The sequence below is a fragment of the Podarcis melisellensis genome (assembly GCF_964234715.1).
Source record: "Podarcis melisellensis genome assembly, chromosome: 10".
In the NCBI taxonomy this organism is placed as follows: Eukaryota; Metazoa; Chordata; class Lepidosauria; order Squamata; family Lacertidae; genus Podarcis; species Podarcis melisellensis.
In genome coordinates this window covers 49,483,323-49,506,520 of record NC_138542.1, presented here as the reverse complement: position 1 = coordinate 49,506,520, position 23,198 = coordinate 49,483,323, and the positions used below count along the sequence as shown (strand labels likewise).

General features: G+C 44.9%; 1 protein-coding gene across 2 annotated transcripts; it reads left to right on the top strand.

The window, feature by feature from the left end:
• The first annotated feature begins 3,669 nt into the window (after positions 1-3,669).
• On the top strand, positions 3,670-22,734 carry MCM5 (minichromosome maintenance complex component 5). Of its 2 annotated transcripts, none has more exons than XM_081928255.1 (17): positions 3,670-3,822; positions 4,423-4,618; positions 5,122-5,248; positions 5,850-5,978; positions 6,629-6,801; positions 8,763-8,918; positions 10,261-10,427; positions 11,527-11,698; positions 12,313-12,424; positions 13,111-13,254; positions 14,045-14,110; positions 14,463-14,639; positions 15,256-15,368; positions 16,538-16,666; positions 18,525-18,667; positions 19,649-19,776; positions 22,335-22,734. In XM_081928255.1, exons 2-17 carry the CDS (start codon positions 4,452-4,454, stop codon positions 22,434-22,436), a joined length of 2,205 nt encoding a protein of 734 aa, XP_081784381.1. In that variant the 5' UTR covers positions 3,670-3,822; positions 4,423-4,451; the 3' UTR covers positions 22,437-22,734. The 2 variants fall into 2 exon arrangements, with proteins under 2 accessions (XP_081784381.1, XP_081784382.1); XM_081928256.1 differs by having other exon boundaries at positions 3,720-3,822; positions 4,443-4,618.
• The last annotated feature ends 464 nt before the right edge of the window (positions 22,735-23,198 follow it).

Below are 23,198 nucleotides of genomic sequence, written 5' to 3'. Positions count from 1 at the left end.
TGATCAGTGCTCAGCCTTAAAATTAACTTACCTTTGTGTCTAAAGGCAAAACTGTTGAATCTTTGTTTATTTTATTTATTTTATTTCTATACTGCCCTTCACCCAAGGATCACAGGGCAGTTTACAATATAAAAACACAAAAATATTTAACACAGTACCAAACAAAATAATAACCCACAATTTCTTATTTGGGGAAAAAAACGCAGGAACAGTGTGCTCAGCACTGGTCAAGTTTGCACATGACACTAAGCCATGGTTATTATATCATGGCTTATCATTAAGTGCCCCGTGGCTTCACTGGTTTGTTTACTGTCAGTAAATCATGATCTGAATCCACAGTTTGCTGTTAATTTATGAACCTTGGCTAGTTTTAATGATAGTATTATATGCAAACCCATCACCCTTAATTAACCATAGTTTGTTTAGCCACCCACACCATAGACACTCATTAAACTACAAAGTTACAAGGCAAGAGCATCTAGAAACATAACTAAATTTTGGAGAAACAAGCTTGCTTGATAGTCTGTGGGACAATTTGTGGTTAACTTGTAGTTTGTAGTAAGTCCACTGGTATTATTTGCAAATTAGTTCTTTGTAAAATCTCTGGAAAGCTAGGATTGACATCCAGTTTTTAGGAACAGGGTGATGTGTTGCTTCACAAGCACCTGTAATCAAGAAATGTGTTTATTAATCATAAATGTAATGTTAATGCTATTGTGTATACTAGTTCATGTCTGTAAAGGAGAATTAGTTATTTGCAATACAGTCAATGCTCCCGAATGCCTCCGTTTTGGAACGTTTTGGCTCCCAAACACCAAAAACCCGGAAGTAAATGCTCCGGTTTTTGAATGTTTTTCGGAAGCTGAACATGCGACGCGGCTTCTGCTTGAGTGCAGGAAACTCCTGCAACCAATCAGAAGCTGCGTCTCAGTTGTTGAACATTTCAGAAGCCGAACAGGCTTCCGGAACAGATTACGTTTGACAACCGATGTTTGACTGTATTGGCAACAGTTACTTTACCACAGTTTGGCCAAGGAAAATGTTAACAAATTTCTAGGTTACCAAAGAAGAATGACAAAACACATAGCCAAGTGATGGTGTCTGCAGAGCTCAAACAACAGAAATTAGTTTACAAGTATTTGTACAACCAACAAATAAATAATCCAGAAATCTTTCATACTGAACTATAGCTGCAATCCTAACATTATTAAATGATCATTCACATGACCATACCAACTGACTCTAATCTAAGTTTCATCACACAAATTAGTATCTCTGCTATGTGTATGACGGACACCAATTAATAGTGCTTAACATCCATCGCACAAATGGGAGAAAAACGGCTTGAATTCTTAACCCACTCTGCTACAGTTGCTGAAAGGTGTTGATCTGTCCCAAGTGGTCTTGACTCAAGTACGCATCTTGAATTAACTCCTAAAGATATTGGGATTTCAACTTTAGATGCCAATTTTATTTCCCCTGCCCAAAACCTAATTGAAGATTGCATTGATAATAGCATGCCTATTATATGAAACTGAGCAGCAGAAAAAGCCTAGGGAGTCATACCCTTGAGATTCTGTATTTACATGGATTTGTCTAATTAAAAAATAGTGGTTTCGGAATGGAGAACAGTAACTTTTGTTATTTTCCTAGAAGATCATATGAGGAGACAACAATGCCTCAATCTGATTCTTTCCATTAACTCTTTTGTACTAAGTAACAGTACAGACTTGAGCAGGGCTAAGTAACCGCACCACAGTTAACATGCTGGAGAAGAGGAGAATAGCATTTCGCCAGTGGCATGGCGTCTTGAATGCTGGTAAAAAGCAATTTCACTGCAAAAGGGAGAACAGGCCATCAGCCCTGTAACTTCAGCAGTCACTGTAAATTCACCATGCACAGATAATTTCTTTACAAATGTTTTTGCACCTCTCAAGTCTAGTCCTTAAAGTACCGTACTTTTCCAGAGAACACAAATTTGTAAGCACTCTTCTTTAAAGCCAGCTCCACCTTCAGACGAGGCCTGAGCATTACACGTACGGAAGAATGAGGACTGTACAGTATCAAACACAATTTGCACAGTAGCATTTGGATGTTAAAAACACATCACATATTTTGTTGCAGTTTTGACACAGTCCTGCCTGGTACACCAGTATTATTTACTAGGTAGCCTTTTATTCGGCATTGTTATTTATTAAGCAGGATCTGGTGTGGTTTCAAATTGGCGGGGTGGGGTGGAGGGTTGTGTTTTGAGTTTCCTGCATTGCAGGGGGTTGGACTAGATGACCCCTGGGGTGCCTTCCAACTATGATTCCATGAGTTCCATGGCTGACTGGGGGTTTGAACACTCTTGATGCCTCTCACATAGCTTCATGGGCACTCAGCTTGGGTGGTCTGCAAGGGGGCAGGCTGCTCAAAGTATGGGACACATGAGGAAGGTGGCAGATTCAGCAGGTGAATCTCCACACAATACAATTTCCTCTATGGAGGGGAAAGCGCTGCCTATTTAGACTTCTGATTTGCCAGACTTCTTTTTACAATCAAAAGAAGCCGCTGTGTCAATGTTGTGGGTGAGCATTGGGTGCCTGGGTACCTTCTATGTATATGATGGGGTCGTGGCGGTGGCGGTGGTGGGAACCAGGGCCGGATTTAGGTTTGATGAGACCCTAAGCTACTGAAGGTAATGGAGCCCTTTATATGTCCAGCTGTCCTTTTGTCAGTAACAAATTGTTGCTGTTTTTTGTGTTAAATATACTGTATGCATCATCATCATCATTTATTATTTATACCCCGCCCATCTGGCTGGGTTTCCCCAGCCACTCTCGGCGGCTTCCAACAAAATATCAAAATACAATAGTCTATTAAGCATTAAAAGCTTCCCTAAACAGGGCTGCCTTCATATGGTAATTTATGGACGTAATAGGTATCTAAGCTATTTGCACATGCTGCTATGCAACCAGTCCATGCAGAATGTAGGCACCCTATTTATAGAAATGAGCAAACCAGTGAAATTTTAGGGAGCAGGCTAGCAGGCGGGGCCCATGACTTACATCATAGGAGCCTACGCAACACCAAACACTGTTGCTGTATGTAGGTTTTTGTTTTTTAAAATTAATTTTATATTTTAGAACTCTACATAATTTTTTCTTTAATTTTTTTGGGGGCCCCCAAGAGACTGAGTCCCTAAGCTATAGTTTGTTTAGCTTATACATAAATCTGGCACTGGGTGCATCTCCGCACAATGCAATTTCCTTTATGGAGGGGTTAAGCGCACCCTATCTAGACTTCTGATTTCCCATGCAGTTTTTTACAATCAAAAGAAGCCGCTGCGTCAATGTTGTGGGTGAGCGTGGGATGCCTGGGGACCTTCTATGCATGCGAAGAGGTCGTGGTTGTGGGTACAACAACAGGACAGCAGCCCACGCCTCTCCGCGTTGCCGTACTGGCAGCCGCCATCTTAAGCCTTTCCGCCTCCTGCGTCTTTTCCGCTCCGTTCAAGGCTTTTGGCGCCAAAACCTTCTCCTCCAACGGCGGCTTAGTCATTTCATTAAAGAAAAAAGCAGGAGAAGGGGCGTGGTCTCATTTCTCCTTCCTCCAATCGGCTTCGTCGCTTCCTCGCGATCAGAGAAGGCGGGGTTAAGCTGGTTGGGCCTGAAACCAATCACAAAGCTCGTAGGCCCTTTGGCCCAATGGGAGCGAGCGGTGCGTGACAATAGGCGGGTTACTTTTTCTTTTTGCCGCGAAAACGTCTGGCGTTGTCTTCGAGCCGAGGGGGCGGAAGTTTGTTTCTCCCGGGAATCGAGTTTGTGGCTGGAGAAGCAGGTGGGTGCCTTCGGGGTTTGCCAGCCCGGCAGGGCGGGGAGGGAGAAGCGGCTCTCGACTGCTTGTTTGGGTGGGGGGCAAGTAAGTAGGCTTTACCACTGGGATGTCGGGTGCAAGGCCGGGGAAGTGGCCCCTCGCTCCCTAACTGTAATGTCTCCATATCCGGGACCTCTTGTTCAGTGGCATGACTTTTTGAAAGAACACGCAAAAAAGTAAAAGTGCAACTGACTTTCTACATGCTCAGATGCACTTTTTATCTTTCTGGGCACTCTGCTGTGGTTTGGATTAGTCAGGGGTCAGCAAACTTTTTTACCGGGAGCCGGTCCACTGTCTCTCAGATCTTGTGGAGGGCCGGACCATATATTGGAAAAAATAATAATGAACGAATTCCTATGCCCCACAAATAACCCAGAGATGCATTTTAAATAAAAGGACACATTCTACTCATATAAAAACACGCTGATTCCCGGACCGTCCGCAGGCCGGATTTAGAAGGCGATTGGGCCAGATCCAGCCCCTGGGCCTTAATTTGCCTACCCATGGATTAGGTCTTAGATGCCAACCAGTACCTGGTCTCTTTTCCTTTTTGTTCTTTTACAGATCCTTCCTTTTCCGTACAGGCAATCGTCATGTCTGGTTTTGATGACCCTGGCATCTTCTACAGTGACAGCTTTGGTGGGGACCCAGTAGCTGATGAGGGGCACATCCGAAAGTCCCAGCTGCAGAAACGTTTCAAAGAGTTTTTAAGACAGTATCGGGTTGGAACAGACCGGACTGGCTTCACCTTCAAATACAGGTGCCTTCTTCCATTTTTTGTACCCCTTTAACTTGAAGGCTAAAATGCTGCACAGTATCTACTTATCTCGGAGTAAACCCCCCTTTGAACTTAGTAGGACTTAACTCCTGAGCAGATAAGTGTAGCGTTGTGCTTTTAATGTATTGTGCTTTGAATATATTACTGGTTTGGATTAGTATGGCTCTGTTTACTGTATTTATAGGCTGTCCTGTAGCAAAGTTCTCCGGGTCTTATGGCACCTTAATGACTAACAAAAATTAGGGTGGCACAAGCCATCTGACAAATTGTTGCAAGACTCTTGGATTGTTTTCACTGCAAGAGGCTAACATGGCTACTACCCTTTGCAAAGTTCTCAAGGCAGCTACCAATCAGGGGGGGAAATAAGATTAAATAACAAAAACAAAGGAGCATGAACACAGTAGAATATTAGTGTGAGCTGGTCACTTTTAAGTCCTGCCAAACTAAACTTGTTTTCTCTCCCCCCCCCCACCCCCAATCTCAAGAGATGAGCTTAAGCGGCATTACAACCTGGGGGAGTACTGGATTGAGGTGGAGATGGAGGACTTGGCAAGCTTTGATGAGGACCTGGCAGACTACCTGTTCAAGCAGCCTGCTGAGCACCTGCAACTGGTATGTATGGGGCAAGGGTGAGAAGAGCTGGGAGACAGAAATAGTGGGTTGCAGTCAGATGAACATGGACAGCATTGATTTATTATTAGTTATTACATATTATATCCCACCTTTCCTCCAAAGAGACCAAGGTGGCATGCCTTATTCTCCCCTGCCCTTCTCCATATTATCCTCACAACAACCCTGTGAGGTTGGTTAGGCTGAGAGTTGAGTACTGGCCTGAGGTCACCCAGTGAGTCTCATGGCCAGGTAGGGATTTGAACCCTGGTCTCTCAGGTCCTGGTCTAACCACTACACCATGCTGGCTCTCCCCAAGGGGGACCTGAAACAAAATATTGCTGGCCAGTTATGCCCTACTGTGTTCCATTCCCCCCCCCCTTTCTTTTTGCTCATTCAACCATCACTTAGCATGCTCAGTTCTTCTTTGGTAGTCTTGGGCTTTTTGCCCCTGCCCAATGTTCTTCTGCTTAGCATGCTGATACCTCCCTCATATTTCTTAGCAGCTTCATTTCTTTTGACACTTTGCCACCTGAGCTTGCTAACAAAGGGAGTGATAGCCATTGGCTTCTGTTGTTCTGAGCAGCACCGTTCTTTTTCTCAGCTAGAGGAAGCGGCAAAGGAGGTGGCTGATGAAATAACTCGCCCTCGTCCAACGGGAGAGGAGACTCTTCAAGACATTCAAGTCATGCTGAGGTCGGATGCCAATCCAGCCAATATCCGCAGTCTCAAGGTGAGCTGGGTGGATTCACTACGATAGACTGAAGAGGAGAAGCTACAGTAGAGCATTTAAATGTGGAGAAACCCTTTGGAAAAAACACATGGTCTTGCTCGATGCCTCATAGCCAGTCAATAAAAGTGGGTGACAAGCATTAGTTTTGCAAAGCCAAAACCAATGTGGATCCCCTCTGCATCCATAAGCCGTACTACCAAGGAAATGGTAGTAACCACCTCTCATTTGCTTGACCCAGGAAGTTTGATGGCTCCCTCTCTCTGTGTGGGCAGGGAGACAACAATCCTTAAGTTCACACAGGAAGCTGCCCCTGGAAATTTTCATGCCTATGTCAAAATCTTCCACAATTCTCAGCTTTGAAAATAAAATCCTTTAAAAACCATATCCTGTAGTTGAGTACGTTAGGCACGTTGTGTACATTCATTAAATGTTTTGATTTGCATTCTTGGTTTTATTTCCCCATTTACCTACCTGCATTTAGAAACGGGAACACTTCGAGTTTTTAAAAACTGATTTTGTTAGGTACAGGGGAAGAGAAATTGGGATTTGTGGATTTATTGCATTTGGCTCTGAACAATTCAGGGGGCAATTTGCAGCTGTTTCCTTTGGAGCTCGTTCACAGCTGTGTTTCCCTCCTGCTTGCTTTGCAGTCGGAGCAGATGTCTCATCTGGTGAAGATCCCAGGAATCATCATTGCTGCAACTGCTGTAAGAGCCAAAGCTACCAGGATCACCATCCAGTGTCGCACATGCCGAAACATCATCCCCAACATTGCCTTGCGTCCTGGCCTGGAAGGATATGCTCTTCCTCGGAAATGCAGCACGTAAGGCTGAAAGTCCCTTTCCCAGTCCATCTCTTCTCTTGTTCGTCTGCCCCATCTCACGTGCAAAATCCTCCTGCAGGGCAACCCTGTACATGCCCAGCCAAATTGCATTATTTAGAGCTTGCTCTCAGGACACTGGAATTTAGTGGACCTTACTGCCAAGAAACCAAGTACGAGTTTCTGCAGTCTTACAGAGCAATCTAAACTTTGCACTACCAAGGCTCTGCAGAGGCACAACCAGGCCACCCGCAGCAGATGAAAGGTTGGGGGGATGACCAGGCAGATCAGCTGTGAGAGCAGCTCAGGAGCTAGTGCATTTCAGTCTGGCCCAGCTCCAGAGTGCCCCACTTTAGGGGTTTGCTGGTCGGGATACTGTTAGGCATTGGGCTTAGCCAGGAGATGCAAGCAAAGGGTTGCCTTCACTCAATACATGCATGCCCCAGGGGAGGGTTGGATTGCAGCCCCTGTCATTTGTTTTATGGCAGAGTATTATGTGTGTTTGCTCAGACGTTAATCACACTAAGTTAAATGGATCTTGGTTCAGATAAGTAGCTATGTTGGTCTGACGCAGTCGAAATAAATAAAATAATGTCCAGTAGCACCTTAGAGACCACTTAAGTTTGTTCTGGGTGTAAGCTTTCATGTGTACACGAAAGCTTATACCCAGAACAAACTTAATTGGTGCTACTGGACATATTATTATTATTATTATTATTATTATTTTATTATTATTTTAAATGGATCTTGTTCTCAAGAAGGTTTTGCTTAAGGTTTCCTGCCCTCTTCCTAAGATTTTTGATACCTCCTTCATGGGAAATGCAATTGTCCCGTGTTCTCAGAAAAGGACCTAAGAATTAAACAGAACCAGCATGGTGATCAGCAGCTTTTAATCAAGAGCACTTGGCTCATTTGGGGGCTGTGGGCGACTTTGGGGCAGATGTCCAGGGCCTCCATATGAAGAAGGACTGGCTTACCTTACATTTTGAAGCTGATGGAAAGATGCACAGCACCCACCCACATCAGTTGGTAATATCAGGCTGCTGAGCTCAGAGCCTAAAACTAGCCTAATTGTACCACCGCAGAAGAGCAAGTAGTGCGTTGGGTCAATCAAATCCTTTTTACTCAGGTGTGGGGAACCTTTGGCCCTCCAGAGGCTGCTGAAATGCAATTCCAATAAACCCTCAACAAGCACAATTGATGGCCAGAGGTGATGGGGGTTCTGGTTCAGCAATATCTGCAAAGGTTCCCCATGCCTGCTTTAGCTGACTTACAGACTTTGGTTTACTTTTACTTTTCTCCCAGCAGTGCACAGGTAAGACAACCCTATATCTTTAGTATGTCCTCTGAAGGCTTTCCCTTAACACTTTTGTGAGTGGGGGTCAGGTGAATATATGGTCCCCACATGAAGCTGAGGTCTTTGGGTTCAGCAACCTTCCTTGGGCACAGTAGGTAATCTTGGGGCAGGTTTGGTGTCTCTTGGTTCTATTAATCTGCAAAACAGGGATTTTCATCACTTGCCAGACTAGGTGTCTTGGAAGATGACTTAGACAAAGATGATAAAAGCACACCACTGAGCACCTTCTAATGGAATCAGCAAAGGAAGAATGGATACAAAAACTTAATGAATATGCAGAAATGGCAAAGCTCTCTGAAAGAATAAGAAATCAAGATAATTATTGAATATTTACAGATGAATTTCAAACAGATAAAAACATTGGCAGGATCAGCAGTTTATATTTAAAGTAGATAATCAAATGAGCAAATTAAATGAATTTGGCTATGCAGAAGATATTTAAAAAATTAAGGAACGGCAGAAAGAGGGGAAAGGAAGTCAAACTTTGAAATATTAAAATGATTGTAGAATTAGTAAAATGTATAAATTTGAAAAGTATAAATAAAAACTCTAATGTACAATCTTCTCCCATCTTCCCTGCACCCATTCCTCCCCCTCCCCTTTTCAGGGAACAGACAGGCCTAACAAAGTGCCCTTTGGACCCATACTTCATTGTTCCAGACAAGTGCAAATGTGTGGATTTCCAGACCCTGAAGCTCCAGGAGTCTCCAGATGCTGTCCCCCATGGGGAGATGCCCAGGCACATGCAGCTCTACTGCGACAGGTGACGACTTCCATCAGCTGATTTAGACAGGGAACTTTGTTGTTAGGAAGAAGGGTTTATTTCTTGGTGGTAGAACAAACACTTTGAAATCAAGAGGTCTCAGGTTCAATCCCCTAGGCACCTCCAGGTAAAAAGTTCAGATAACAGGTGATGGGGAAAGAGCCCTATCTGAAAGCCTGGAGAGCTGATGGCAATAAGTGGAGACCAGAGATGGCTAAGCTCTGGCCATCCAGATGTTGGACTATCAACCCCAACTGGTTCCCATGCTGGCTGGGACTGATGAGGTTGTATCGAAAGCTGAGCCAGTCATTTTTATGATAACACTGCATTGTTTTATGGTATATGATGCTTTTTTTTTGTAAATGTTGCTGTGTATTACCCCGGTATTTATATGACGGATGGTCTATAAATACTTCTAGAAATTTTAAATAAACAGTATCTAGTGGGGTCACAGGTTCCTAATTCCTGGTGTAGGCAGTAATCTAGGTCAGGCATAGGCAAACTCCAACCCTCCAGATGCTTGGGACTTCAGTTCCCATCATCTCTAGCTAACAGGACCAGTGGTCAGGGATGATGGGAATTGTAGTCCCAAACATCTGGAGTGCCGGAGTTCGCCTGTGGCTGATCTAGGTGGACTAAATGATCTGATGCTGATGTAGGACAGCTGCCTATGCTGAACCTGTCATAAGAATGGCTACATTGAACATTTGAGTCGGTTGCAGTGTCCTCTGGCTCTACAAACTTGGATAAAAGAAGGTACCAGTGCTTTGACACCTTCTGTGTGCTTTTGGGGTATGGGTTGTTAGATAATGGTGGTTCCTGAAGACTTGAGAATGTAGGTGGGCCACAGGAATGGCTCTGTTGATACTTATTTAAAACTGCAGTCCTACGCACACTTATCTGGGAGTAAGTTCCAGTGAACTCGCTGGGTCTTACTTCTGAGTAGGCATGAAATAAGACTGCACTATAAAGCTATTTAGCAAATTTGGAAGGAACCCAAAGACTTATTTTCTAGTCCAATTCCCAGCTGGTACACTGGGGTCAACCACCCACTGGCTGAATGATGCCGGAGCAAGATGCCATCTTGCTTAGGTACATGTATTGAAAACAATTACAGCATTCTTGGCTTGTTGTTAACCACTGTGAGCATTCTAAAGATGTGCAATAGAAAAGCAACATAAAAATACCTGATAGTAAATAAAATGACAAAATTTTGTCTCCTGGGCCAACTCTGCAATATTTGAGGCATGCGTACTTGGTAAGCTTTTTGTCATTCAAGAGGAAACCAAAAGGAATCTTACAGTTCCACTTTTCTTTCCCTCCTTGCTTTTTGTTTTTCCAGGTATTTATGTGACAAGGTTGTCCCTGGGAACAGAGTGACCATCATGGGCATCTACTCCATCAAGAAGTCTGGCCTCACGAAGAACAAGGGCCGGGACAATGTTGGCGTGGGCATACGAAGCTCTTACATCCGTGTGGTGGGAATCCAAGTGGACACTGAAGGCTCGGGTAAAGCTGCTTTTGGAAAACTTTGTTTCTGGTTCTTAATATTGTCCTGCGTATTTTGTATTCTTGTGAACTTGAACCACCTGCTCAGGAATGCTTTGTTTTGAAGAGCAATCCTTTGGTGTTGTGGCTGAGAGGCAACTTAACCTCACGTTAACCCCAGGCAATTCCTGTCTCACTACTCAAACTCTGGCCCACTCTGCTAATTTCTTAATGTGGTACATAGAGGTGCTATCAATTTGCTTTGTGGGTATTGAATTTTTTATTGCTAGAATAAACAGAAGCAGACATGTATATGCGTAATCAAACACATCCATCTGTAGAACTGGCACTTTTAAAAGTGCCACATCATCATTCTGCACTTGTAAGGAATCTGCCTTTTAGTGTGGCAACTCCTGCACTTCTGGAACTCCCTGCCGATTGACATTAAGTCCTGCTAAAATCTTTTTTTGACTAGGCAAGCATAATCAAACGTGAAGTTACCATGTATCTTAATCTACTTTTTGCTTGCAATGTATACATTTAACTGAGGGTTTTATTTATGTTTTGATTTTTTTTAAAAAAAAGCAACTTCATTTTAGTCTTTGTCTTCCATTGACGTTTTTAATGTGTATTTTAGATACAGTGGTACCTCAGTTTAAGTACTTAATTCGTTCTGGAGGTCCATTCTTAACCTGAAACTGTTCTTAACCTGAAGCACCACTTTAGCTAATGGGGCCTCCCCCTGGTGCCGCGCAACTTCTGTTCTCATCCTGAAGCAAAGTTCTTAACCCGAGGTACTATTTCTGGGTTAGCAGAGTCTGTAACCTGAAGCGTATGTAACCCGAGGTACCACTGTACTTTGTAAACCACTTAGAGGTTTTATTTACAACTAAGCCGTATACAAATGTTGTTAAATAAATAAACCTTCTCCACCCGTATTCTTTTGGGATGTGTCCTCTCCTTTGTAAAATAGGGATGAAGTTCTTCTAAGTGTACAGAAAGAAATGGTAATGTTTGGGATGGGGAAAATATAAAAAATGGGGGCTACTGTGACATTGCAGTGAATGCTTAAAATAATTAAAATCGAGTGTCCTAAGTGTTTCTGTATTCTCTCCTCTAGGACGTAGTGTCAGTAGTTCTGTGACTCCTCAGGAAGAAGAGGACTTTCGACGACTCGCTTCCATGCCCAATATTTACGAGACGATTGCCAAGAGTATTGCTCCCTCCATCTATGGAAGCAGTGATATCAAGAAGGCTATTGCCTGCATGCTCTTTGGAGGCTCTCGGAAGAGGTATTGGCAATTTGCATGAAGGAAGAACAGAATGGGAATACAGTTAGACGAAAGTGTCCTTTCATGTCCCCCTCCTTCCATGTTGAAGGAGAGCAGCCCATTTAACAGTTGCATTTGTGTCCAGTGTGTGTCGTGACTACAGTGGTACCTCAGGTTAAGAACTTAATTCGTTCTGGTCTGTTCTTAACCTGAAATTGTTCTTAACCTGAAGCACCACTTTAGCTAATGGGGCCTCCTGCTGCTGCACGATTTCTGTTCTCATCCTGAAGCAAAGTTCTTAACCCAAGGTCATATTTCTGGGTTAGCGGAGTCTGTAACCTGAAGTGTATGTAACCCGAGGTACCAGAAGTCTATTAAAATGAAATAAAGGACAGCACGAGCATCTGTGGCTAATTTATTGCCAATAACTTGGTAAGGTGGAATGGAAGAAGGTGCTACCCCTTCCCAATGGCCTTGAAGCTCTTGGCAGCTGCTTTTCGACAGGCTGATTTGAAATACGTCAACTCTGTTCCTAATAGCAAACTTGGGTGGTGAGTGCTGACAGGTGGAGCCAAAATGGGGCTACTAAGAAATGAGCTCACCTTCTCTCCTCTCTCTCTGGCTTTACTCTACAGGCTTCCAGATGGGTTGACCCGCAGAGGAGATATTAATCTGCTCATGTTGGGAGACCCAGGCACAGCCAAGTCCCAGCTGCTGAAGTTTGTAGAAAGATGTTCACCCATTGGGGTAAGTGCCCTGCATATTGCCTCTTTGGGGTTAAAAATAGAAAAATCTGTACTGCTTTATTGCACCAAAAAGAAATAGCCATACAATGCATCAGAACTGCCCAACTAAATTCACAAGAATTTAACCTATGGATATATCAAAAATGCATTCAAACTGATCTTTGATGGGCGTGGGTTACTGCTGTCAGTAATCTCTGCTCTACAGACCTCGTTTGGATTGTTGCAATACACTCTATGCAGGCTGCCCTTGAAAACAGAAGCTATAGCAAGTGCAGAATCTGGCTGCCAGGTTTATTAACTGGGGAAGTTATATGGGATCATGGACCACCTATCTTAATAGTTGTACACCAGCTGCCTGGATGCTACTGGGCTTGATTATAAAGCCTTGTGCAGCCTAGAGCCCAAATATCTGCAGATGAACCTTCCTGACCCCATAATAGACAATTCAGAAATTTCATTGGGGGTGGGGGCTTTCCTTGCAGTTCCTGCCAGGATTCGGAGTGGGGTGTACATAGAAGGCCCATCTCCATGATAGGGCCTTGCCTCAGGATGATCTCCCCCTTTGAGATGTATCTATTTCCCACATTATTGGGTTACACCAGGTTTTCCATAAACTGACTGGGCTGCAGAGTGTATACATCTGACATGACATGCATCCCTCTCTCTCTCTCTCTGTTCCTCTTTCAGGTGTACACCTCTGGGAAAGGCAGCAGTGCAGCTGGCCTGACAGCTTCTGTGATCAGAGACCCATCTTCACGGAGTTTCTTCATGGAGGGAGGAGCCATGGTGCTGGCTGATGGGGGAGTGGTTTGCATTGATGAGTTTGACAAGGTACGAATCGGATGCGCCAGCAAAATTCTACGTTACCGTATGTTCAATGGTTGAAGCAGGTCTCCTAGTACACCAACTTTCTCCAACGTAGAGCTTTCCAGATGCTGCGGATCACATCTCCCATCATCTCTGGCTGTTGAACATGTTGGCTGGAGCTGATGGGAATTTTAGTCCAAAGCAACCAGCATGCCACAAAAAGATGAGGTCAGGACAGTGTATTAATATATATTAAGTAATGCATAATATAAGCAGCTGCTAAGAAGCCAGCTGGCCCTAAAAAAAACAACACCCATTAGGACTATGGGCAAATGGTTACAATCCTGAGGTAAAAGTTTTTCAAAATGTTGATCATATGCTGTCTAGATTCATTTGTTACATGAAAGGTTTACATTCTGAAGTTTAAAAGTCAGTAGTTTGCCTCCAGCCACTAGTTAATGGATAAATAAAAATATTGTAGTGCAGCCCTCAGGGAGGGGGAGATGGGGTAGCATCTTCCATCAGTTGCCCATGCCTGAAAGAGCAGGAAATAGTGGAGATCAGGCATGGCCAAACTCGGCCCACCAGCTGTTTCGGGACCACAACTCCCATCATCCCTAGCTAACAGGACCAGTGGTCAGGAATGATGGGAATTTTAGTCCCAAAACAGCTGGAGGGCCAGGTTTGACCATGCCTGGTGTAGACTGTTTGATGCTCTCTTCCATTCCTATGAGAAACCTGACTATAATTTTTTTGGATTCTGTTTCTCCTCTCTCCTCCCACCCTTCCCACCCCCCTTTTTTCGTTTCTATAGATGCGTGAGGATGACAGAGTGGCTATCCATGAAGCGATGGAGCAGCAAACCATCTCCATTGCCAAGGTGAGCTCCGTTGCCGAGGCAGCACCAATCTTTTAGGCATGGTGTGCCACCTGCTTGCTTTAAGTATCTTCAGCCTGTGAGTCTTATGCTTAAACTTGGATCTCTTATTGGGCTTTTAAATGGTAAGGACCCAGTGAAGCGGGGTTAATTTCTTCCCACTGGCATGCAAAAGGAAAAACAGCTGATGAGTTTCCAATGTGGCTTCGAGCATTAACCTTCACCCTGTGGGCCTGGTCTGCATTCAGCACTTGCACATGGCTTGACGTGCCCATATTTTGCATTATTTACTGTCATGCTTCGGATTCTTTCTGGCGTGACTTTTTCCCTTTTCGCCTCGGTTTCGCTCACACAGGCCGGTATCACGACCACCCTCAACTCGCGCTGCTCCGTGTTGGCAGCTGCCAACTCCGTCTTCGGTCGCTGGGATGAAACGAAAGGCGAGGAGAACATAGACTTCATGCCCACCATCCTTTCCCGATTTGACATGATCTTCATTGTCAAGGATGAGCACAATGAGGAAAGAGATATGGTAGGTGGGCTGAGTAGCTCTGTGTACAGGGAAGGCACCCTAGGGCTGCCTACTGGGGAGACCAACTACCTTGTGATAGCAGAGGAGGGACTGTATCTTCAGACATGACCCTGGTTTTCATGAATTTGCCATGGGAGAGCACTTCTGGAGGATGGAATAAGCCCTTGACCCCAACAGTGTATGTTTTCTGATCGGCTTGCCCTCCTAGGTAGCATAACATCCTTGATAGGATTTAGCATTTCCCCAGGCTGGGAAGCTGAAATCCAAAGGCCAATCTGAACAAATCTTGTGCTCCAAGTCTCATATCTGCCCCAGAATGCTTTGCTGCTCAATGAGGCCACACAACCTCTCAGCCTCTGGCATGGGAATATTGTGCAGTCTGCCTGCACAAGATGATTTTATTTGCAAGGCTGCAGAGCACGCTGTAAACTGAGACTGCTTCCTAAAGGATAGATTATAACTGAGGACTAAGGCAGGGCAGAGCCATTGTTAGCGCCTAGCCTGCACTTGTTTAAATGAATTCTTTGCTGGCCATATGTTTCCTGCATGTTGAAAAGACTCCTGTTTGGTGTGCTTCGTGCTTCCAACCCCTCCTACTCTGGTGCTGTATCCACAGATACTGGCCAAGCACGTGATGTCTCTGCATGTGAGTGCTCTGACCCAGACCCAAGCTGTGGAGGGGGAGATTGAGCTGAACAAACTGAAGAAGCTGATCGCCTACTGCCGAGCGTGAGTCAATTGAGAAATTGTAGCACCGTCACCTGGGAAGGATGGCAAGCGCTTCTAAACAAGCTGTATGGTGGGCTGAGACATAGCTAGTGCTCCTTTCTTGCTCTCCATGTCCCCTTTAACTGAAAGCAGCCTGAATAGTTGTGAATGTCACAATGCTAAAAAGCCTTGTCCACCTTAGCTCTTAAGCCAGAGTGGCTGGGGAAACTCAGCCAGATGGGCAGGGTATAAATAATGAATTATTATTATTAAAGTTCAGAGTGAATTGTTTTGTTACTCTAAAGCAAATGGAGGGGTGCCATTGAACAAATATTGATACCACCACAGTCCCCCATTCCATATATATATACACACACACACACACATTCTCTCTCTCTCTCTCTCTCTCTCTCTCTCTCTCTCTCTCACACACACACACACACACACATTTTTATTGGTTTTTTAATATATCGTTTTCAACTATCATTAAACATAACTTCTTATCTTATACAATATTTTAGACCTCCGTCAACCAGCTCTGATGATTTTCCATTTGTTATCGCTTATTCTGCATTTCTTAATTTCTCTATTACTCTTAATTATCATTAACTAATAATTCTCTTCATAGTCTTTCTTGCAATATTTCAAATAGTCCTCCTTACAGAACTTCTTGCAGTCCTACTAGCGTAATCTGTTCATTACAATTGGTTTTCAAATAGTTCATATATTTACCACTGTCCCCCATTCCTAACCCTCCCAACATTTTCACTGTCATTCCTCATCACACTGCATTCTACTGTCAAGGGCCATATCCCACAAACCACAAGGCCAAGTCTTCCAGAACTATGTGAAGGCATATTGCTCCAGTATAACCTTTATAACTTGCCATTAAAACTTCAGTTTCTGCAATTTGAGCTTCTGATTAGCTGTTTTGGGTAGTGCTTCTGAGTTTAATGACAGTGCTGAGTCGTTGGGGATGCTGTAGGGAAAGCTGGATTAGATCTCCAAAAACCTGCTCTCAAAAGTATAAAGCTGTTTCTAGCTCGGGGTTTAAATAGGATGGAGACTCTTCCAGATGGGTGAGACAGGGGAAGATCTGTGGCGGAGCCAGTTGGTAGGGAAGCCTCTGGTAGAATTGTGTGAGTTCAGTGCTCCCTCTGATTTATTAAGCCCTGTAATGTCCTTTGCAGGAAGTGTGGCCCTCGTCTTTCTGCAGAGGCCGCAGAGAAGCTGAAGAACCGCTACATCCTCATGCGCAGCGGAGCCCGCCAGCACGAGAGGGAAAGCGACCGCCGATCCAGCATTCCCATTACGGTCAGGTGAGGTGGCAGCAGGTGTCTGTGAGGGATGGGGGGGAATGTAAAGGACGGTGCCTAGGAGGATGGCCTAGGAGGCCTCTTGTTCTTGGCAGGCTCCCTTGCGTGAGGCCAAGACAGATGCACAGTTGAGACAAGATGGTCAGATCTTTCTCAGAGAAGTTGCGTTGGATGACGGATGTGTGTCCTATTGCTGGCTGCTTGGATCGAGTGGGGGCACAGATGCTGGATGAAGTTTCTCTTCAGGAATCTTGCCTGACTGGCTGGGCTTGGCCTGGGCCATGAAATGGGACTGTGTGCTGATGAGAAGGGAGACTTGGCTATGTGAGGCTTTGTTCTCTGCCTGGCCTAGTTTTTGCTGAGATGGCACTGTTGCACCTCTCCAGACCTCAAGGGTAGAAAGAGTTTCAATTCAATTCAAAATCCTTTATTAGGCATAGCACACCACACATACATATCATAATACAATATAATATAAAATAATAATACAACGAAAAATCATCAGCTGCCATTAACAACCACTAAGTCTCCTTATCATGGCCCATTCTTTCTTCATGGACAGCTCTTAGAAATTCGGCCGCTAGTAAAGTAATTTGATCGTCGTTGTCCGCCAGCATGTCCTGAACAGTTGGTTGGATGAAAGTCTGTTTATTGAATTTTAGGGCCTCATACAATTGTATTCTGGCATAACTGCCAAAATCACAGGAAAAGAATATATGTTCTAGAGTATCTAGTTCCTTTTTACTGCATTTACAGAGACGCTCTGATTCTGGGATAGCTAAATATCTTCCTCTCACTACCGCCGAGGGAAACATGTTAAATCTGGCCAACATAAACAGCCTACATAATTCATGTTTCTTCAGAGTTGTCATGTATCCCTTTTGGAAATCTCTACACAAAGGGAGATTTAAGTGGATAGGAGAGCAGGTGCTATGCTTTGCAACTTCAAGCATGGCGAGAACACTTTTTTCTGTGAAGGTCTTCCTAATAATTTCCCATGTATCTTTGGGATCAGAGATTTCAAAATCAATTAGATTGAGCCCTATAGAATCTAGTTTTCTCTTGCATATCAAAGAAAGATTGTAAATTGCATTATCGCTTAAAAGATCGTAAAGTAGCGAATTAGGGGATAGGGCTCTATAATGGAGGAAGATCCAATATTTCAAGGTTCTCAGCCATGCTCTTACTGATAAAGGCAGTATTCCCAGCTCACAACATATTGTTTCATGACTGAATGTTCTTGGCACAGACATGGGAAAACTGTAGCCTTCCCATACATTGCTGCGTTAACTGCTCCCATAGTCTCTTGACCAGTTGCAGTGCAGATCCTCTACAATTAAATAAATAAATCAATCCCCTGCACATAGAAATCTGTACCTCAAAGGAAAGCATAGGTTTGTGTCCCTTCTTCCTTGCCATATACCTGCTTTATTTTCCTACTTTGTATAGATGTTCATTCTGTGTTGAAGTGCAACATGTCTAAGCTTAAGGGAAATTTATACCTGCTACTAACAATTGCAATTTCTAGCAAGTGTTTCTTCTATTCTCAGCATTTGATTTGAGGTTTTGCCTCCGTACGTTTCCAGTTCCCTTGCTGCGATAAACCTTCATTTCTTTCCCCTTCGAGATATATACAGTGGTACCTTGGAAGTCAAATGGAATCCATTCCGGAAGTCTGTTTGACTTCAAAAATGTTTGGAAGCCGCAAAAGTCACATTGGACGTTTGGGTTCCAAAAAACGTTCGTAAACCGGAACCACTCACTTCCGGGTTTGCGGCATTCGGGAGCCAAAACGTTCAATTCGCAAGGTGTTTGGGACCCAAGGTACGACTGTATATGATGTTTCATTTCTGCCATGCAGGCAGCTGGAGGCCATTGTGCGGATTGCAGAGTCCCTCAGCAAGATGAAGCTCCAGCCTTTTGCCACGGACGCAGACGTTGAAGAAGCCCTGCGTCTCTTCCAGGTGTCTACGCTCGATGCTGCCATGTCGGGCAGCCTCTCAGGTGAAACAACAAAACAGCAGCACACTTGCACAACACCCGTGTCCTCTGGAAGTGTTTGGGTATACATAGTCTTGTTGGAAAGATACGGAATGTGCTCTTTCCAGTGGAAAAGGCAGTAGATAGCCTGTGCCATTGATTTACAAGGTGGGTCTAGGCCAGGCCACTTTCCCTTTTGCATGGCGTTCCTGAGGCCACAGGCCAGCAGGGTTTCAGGCAGGGGACATTCCCAGCCTTATTTGGAGATGCTGAGGATTGAACCTGGTACGTTTTGCATGTAGATGCACTATATCCCTAACCCATCCACCCCATTGTACTGTGTTAAATAGGTGGTACAGTGGTGCCCACAGATTTTTGCATTTAAGTTTCTGTAAAGAGAACTGCAGGGATGCGGGTGGCGCTGTGGTCTAAACCACAGAGCTTAGGGCTTGCCGATCAGAAGGTCAGCAGTTCGAATCCCGCAATGGGGTGAGCTCCCGTTGCTCGGTCCCTGCTCCTGCCAACCTAGCAGTTCGAAAGCACATCATGTGCAAGTAGATAAATAGGTACTGCTCTGGCGGGAAGGTAAACGACATTTCCGTGCACTGCTCTGGTTTGCCAGAAGCGGCTTAGTCATGCTGGCCACATGACCCAGAAGAAGAGTTTGGATTTTATATCCCACTTTATCACTACCCGAAGGAGTCTCAAAGCGGTTAACATTCTCCTTTCCCTTCCTCCCCCACAACAAACACTCTGTGAGGTGAGTGGGGCTGAGAGACTTCAGAGAAGTTTGACTTGCCCCAGGTCACCCAGCAGCTGCATGTGGAGGAGCGGGGACGCGAACCCGGTTCCCCAAATTACGAGACTACCGCTCTTAGCCACTACACCACACTGGCTCCTATAGAGCGAGATGAGCATGCAACCCCAGAGTCGTCCGCGACTGGACTTAATGGGTCAGGGGTACCTTTACTTTTAAAGAGAACTACATTTAAATCTCTTCTCTAGGCGTGGAGGGTTTCACTACCCAGGAGGACCAGGAGATGCTGTCGCGCATTGAAAAGCAGCTCAAGCGTCGCTTTGCCATTGGCTCCCAAGTCTCTGAACACAGCATCATCCAGGATTTCGTGAAGCAAGTGAGTTCAGTGGGTCAGGCAATTCATGGCAAGCTTGGGAGAGGCTGGCAGAATTTGCAACCTTTCAAGCCACACGCGACCTGCCAAACACTGATCATCCGTCTCTGTTTGTGGTCCTTCAAAGGCAGCAAAAAAAATTTTTTAAGAGGCTTACACAAGCCAAGGGTTGCAGTATCATGAGATGCTATCCACCCCTGGTGTGCACTTCAGAAATTTGGCTTTGTTGAGGTTAAAGGTTGTGCAGGCCTGAGCTAGAGCCCTTCTGGACTACTACTTCCATTGAAGAGAAACTTTTGTACTGCTCTTAATGGTTTTACAGTGCTATACAACTGCCCTGGTATTTTATGAGAGGATGTTTATAATCTATAAATAGAAATAAGTACACATACCTAGTGGCGTAGCGTGGGGGGTGCATGGGGGGCCGGCCGCACCGGGCGCAACATCGGGGGGGGCGCTCGCACTCGCAGCTCTCTGCCCCTGCCTGGCTCCACGGGTTAGGGGGCGCAAATTACTTGCCTTGCCCCGGGTGTTGACAACCCACGCTACGCCACTGCATATACCTGATCTCCTTATCCACATTTGTTGAAGAACAACAGACTGGGGGATATTTATTTTAAAAACAAACACATCTAGCTGCTTTCATGATTTCTTCATGGTGCTGAAAGATCTGAAGTACCTGTTTTCTGAAACAATAACACTTCACACTCAAGGATTTTCTACCTGACCTACCCACCTGCTTGAGGTTTACTATAACCAAGCCTAGAATTGACTCCCTTTTTTTGTTAACACAAGACATTTAACACACTTAACATAGTTGAGGGCTCTTCACTCGCTCCTGTTACACTCGTGCCCTGCTTGTGAGATTCCCAGAGGAATCTGATTGGCCACTAAGAGAACAAGATGTTGAATTAAATCAGCCTGTTCCAAAAGCTTTTCTTAAGTTCTCACCTTGCTTCCGACGCTGCAAGTCATCTCTGAAGCAAGTTAAGAGGGGTCTGTTCACTTCATCTCCATGGGAGCAAGCCAACATTTCTGCTTTGGGAAGCCAAAGTTCCCACACTCCCTAAACGGATTGTATGATGTCTACTTGCAGGCTCACAATGCCATGTATCATTGCCCAGTAAGGAAAGGTTCAGGAAAAGCTGCTATGGCACCCATGGGGCCCATAGGGCAGCTTTTTCATGAGCTGTTCACCCATAGCAAGCCCTGGGGTGAGGTTGAACAGCTGGCCACACTCACCATTTTGATTTGGCTCTGAGCATGCCATCTTCGGCAAGCTGTTGGGGATAATGCTTTGAAGGACAGACAAGGGATGAAATTCTGCTGCTGAAGTAAAGCAGGGGTAGCCCTGTAAGCTGCCTGCGTAGGAGACCAACTAGGAAGCGCATGAAGGCACTCTGTGCTCTTTTGAAGGAAGGAAGAGGGGGAATAAGGCGTGACTTTCCCCACACGAGTATGTGGCTTCTGTGTGCAAGAGGGCTGTAGAGCTATCGCTGGAGCCCTGCTTCTCATCACTGAGGATGCAACCCTGCACACCAGCCACTGCCCCATCCAGCTCTGACCCTTCTCTGCTCTTTCAAGTTACTTGAGCTGGATGGACCACACTGGGAATGACCATAGACCCATAATACATAAATAGCACAGAGTGGAAATGAAAAGAAGAAGAAGCATTTGACCTTCTCTGCCTCACTTTTCCCTTCAAACCCTTCAAACTGTGTTCTTGTTGCATCTGAGAAGCAAAGCTCTGCTAGAGCAGACACTGATCTGGACACCCTGCATGATAAATTTACCCAGAAGCTGGCTTTTTAACTCACCCAACATCCCCACCTCCAACCCAGTTCAGAGATTGTTCTTCAGCTTGGGTCCAGTCTACCTGCAAGATCTCCTCATTCCATATATGTCCACCTGTACACTTTGACCTATGGAACTGCTGCTGTCACAGGTTCCACCCTCGCCACATTTGTAAGTACAGTGGGACCTTTGTTCTCGAACTTAATTCGTTCCAGGAGTCCGTTCGACTCCCAGAACGGTTCGAAAACCAAGGTGCAGCTTTTGATTGGCTATAGGTGCTTCCTGCACTCAAGAGGAAGCTGCATCAGATGTTTGGCTTCCAAAAAACATTCACAAACCGGAACACTTACTTTCGGGTTTGCAGCATTCAGGAGCCGATTTGTTTGGGAGCCAAGCCATTCAAGTACCAAGGTACCACTGTAATTGATATTTTAGTGTGGCAGCCCTTACACTTTGGAATTCCCTGCCTGTTGACACCAGACAGGTGCCTTCACTGTGTGCTTTTTGGTGCCCACCATAGGCAAGCGTATGCAAACATATAGAATATTGACAAGTGGTTTTATAAAAAGTTTAAAAATCCTACAATTGATTTTAAATAGTTCTTTTTAAAACTTATTTATAATTTCATTGTTTCCTCCTTTTCGTAAAACACTTTCAAGGTGGTGCGTCTTTTTTTAAAAAAACAACTGAGCGGCATATGCATTTTGCAAATAAAATAAACAGTGGGCCTCACGGACTCTCTTCCTGCTCTCTTGCCTCCTTCCCAGAAATACCCTGAGCATGCCATCTACAAAGTGCTGCAGCTCATGATGCGCCGTGGCGAGATCCAGCATCGCATGCAGCGCAAGGTCCTCTATCGCATCAAGTAGAACGCCACTTCCTTCCGTGAGCTTCAGGAGCGGATTGGCTCCCCACACTTGGCACAAAAGTTCTGTGAGTCCCCTCAGGCTGTTTGCTTCCTGTCCCCATCACAAAGGTCCTTCAGAGACTGGCCCATCTATGTCTTGCGGATGGAAACTCTCCGTGGCACAGAGGCTGATAAGAAGAGTGGCTGCTGCTGTTGTTATTTTGTTCCAGCTTTCCCATTAAAGTGTCGCCTTGATGTTTTGCTAGAACATCAAAAGCTTTTTAGCTGCATTAAAACTTAATAAATGAAATATAGTCGTGTTTGTTGTGGGCGTGTGAGTGTTTGGTGGGCTGCCCGGCATACACGCAAGAGGGTCACCTTCCCAGCTTGTTTCTGCTAGATCCCATTCACACAAGGCCTGGAAGCTTAGTCCAGGAAATTAATACCACAATCTGCAGTGATCCACATTGCATGGTGATCTCAAGTGGGCCTGCATTGAGGTTGCTGAGACAGCTCCGGGAGCGAAGCGTTTGCAGAAAATAAAAATCCTTCCCTTGAGTGTTCCTTCCAAGACATGTTTATGCCACCTGATTCGTGTGCACAGCGGTGACACATCGGTAATTAATTAATTGCCAGTTAGTAACTCAAGTCATTTGTGTGTGTGTCATTCAGTGGTAGAGGCAAGGAAGCAAGCGTGCTGAGGGTTGCAGAGAGGGGATGCTAGGATAAATCTCCCCCGCCCCCCCTTTTTTTGTAGAAACAGATATAGCAGGTCCAGGGAACC

Excerpts from the sequence above, each read along its gene's own strand:
- MCM5 (XM_081928255.1), top strand. The coding sequence starts at position 4,452 with ATGTCTGGTTTTGATGACCCTGGCATCTTCTACAGTGACAGCTTTGGT. Across the intron at positions 11,699-12,312 it reads TTTGGAGGCTCTCGGAAGAG|GCTTCCAGATGGGTTGACCC; the intron begins GTATTGGCAATT and ends TTTACTCTACAG. Across the intron at positions 18,668-19,648 it reads CATGTCGGGCAGCCTCTCAG|GCGTGGAGGGTTTCACTACC; the intron begins GTGAAACAACAA and ends TCTCTTCTCTAG.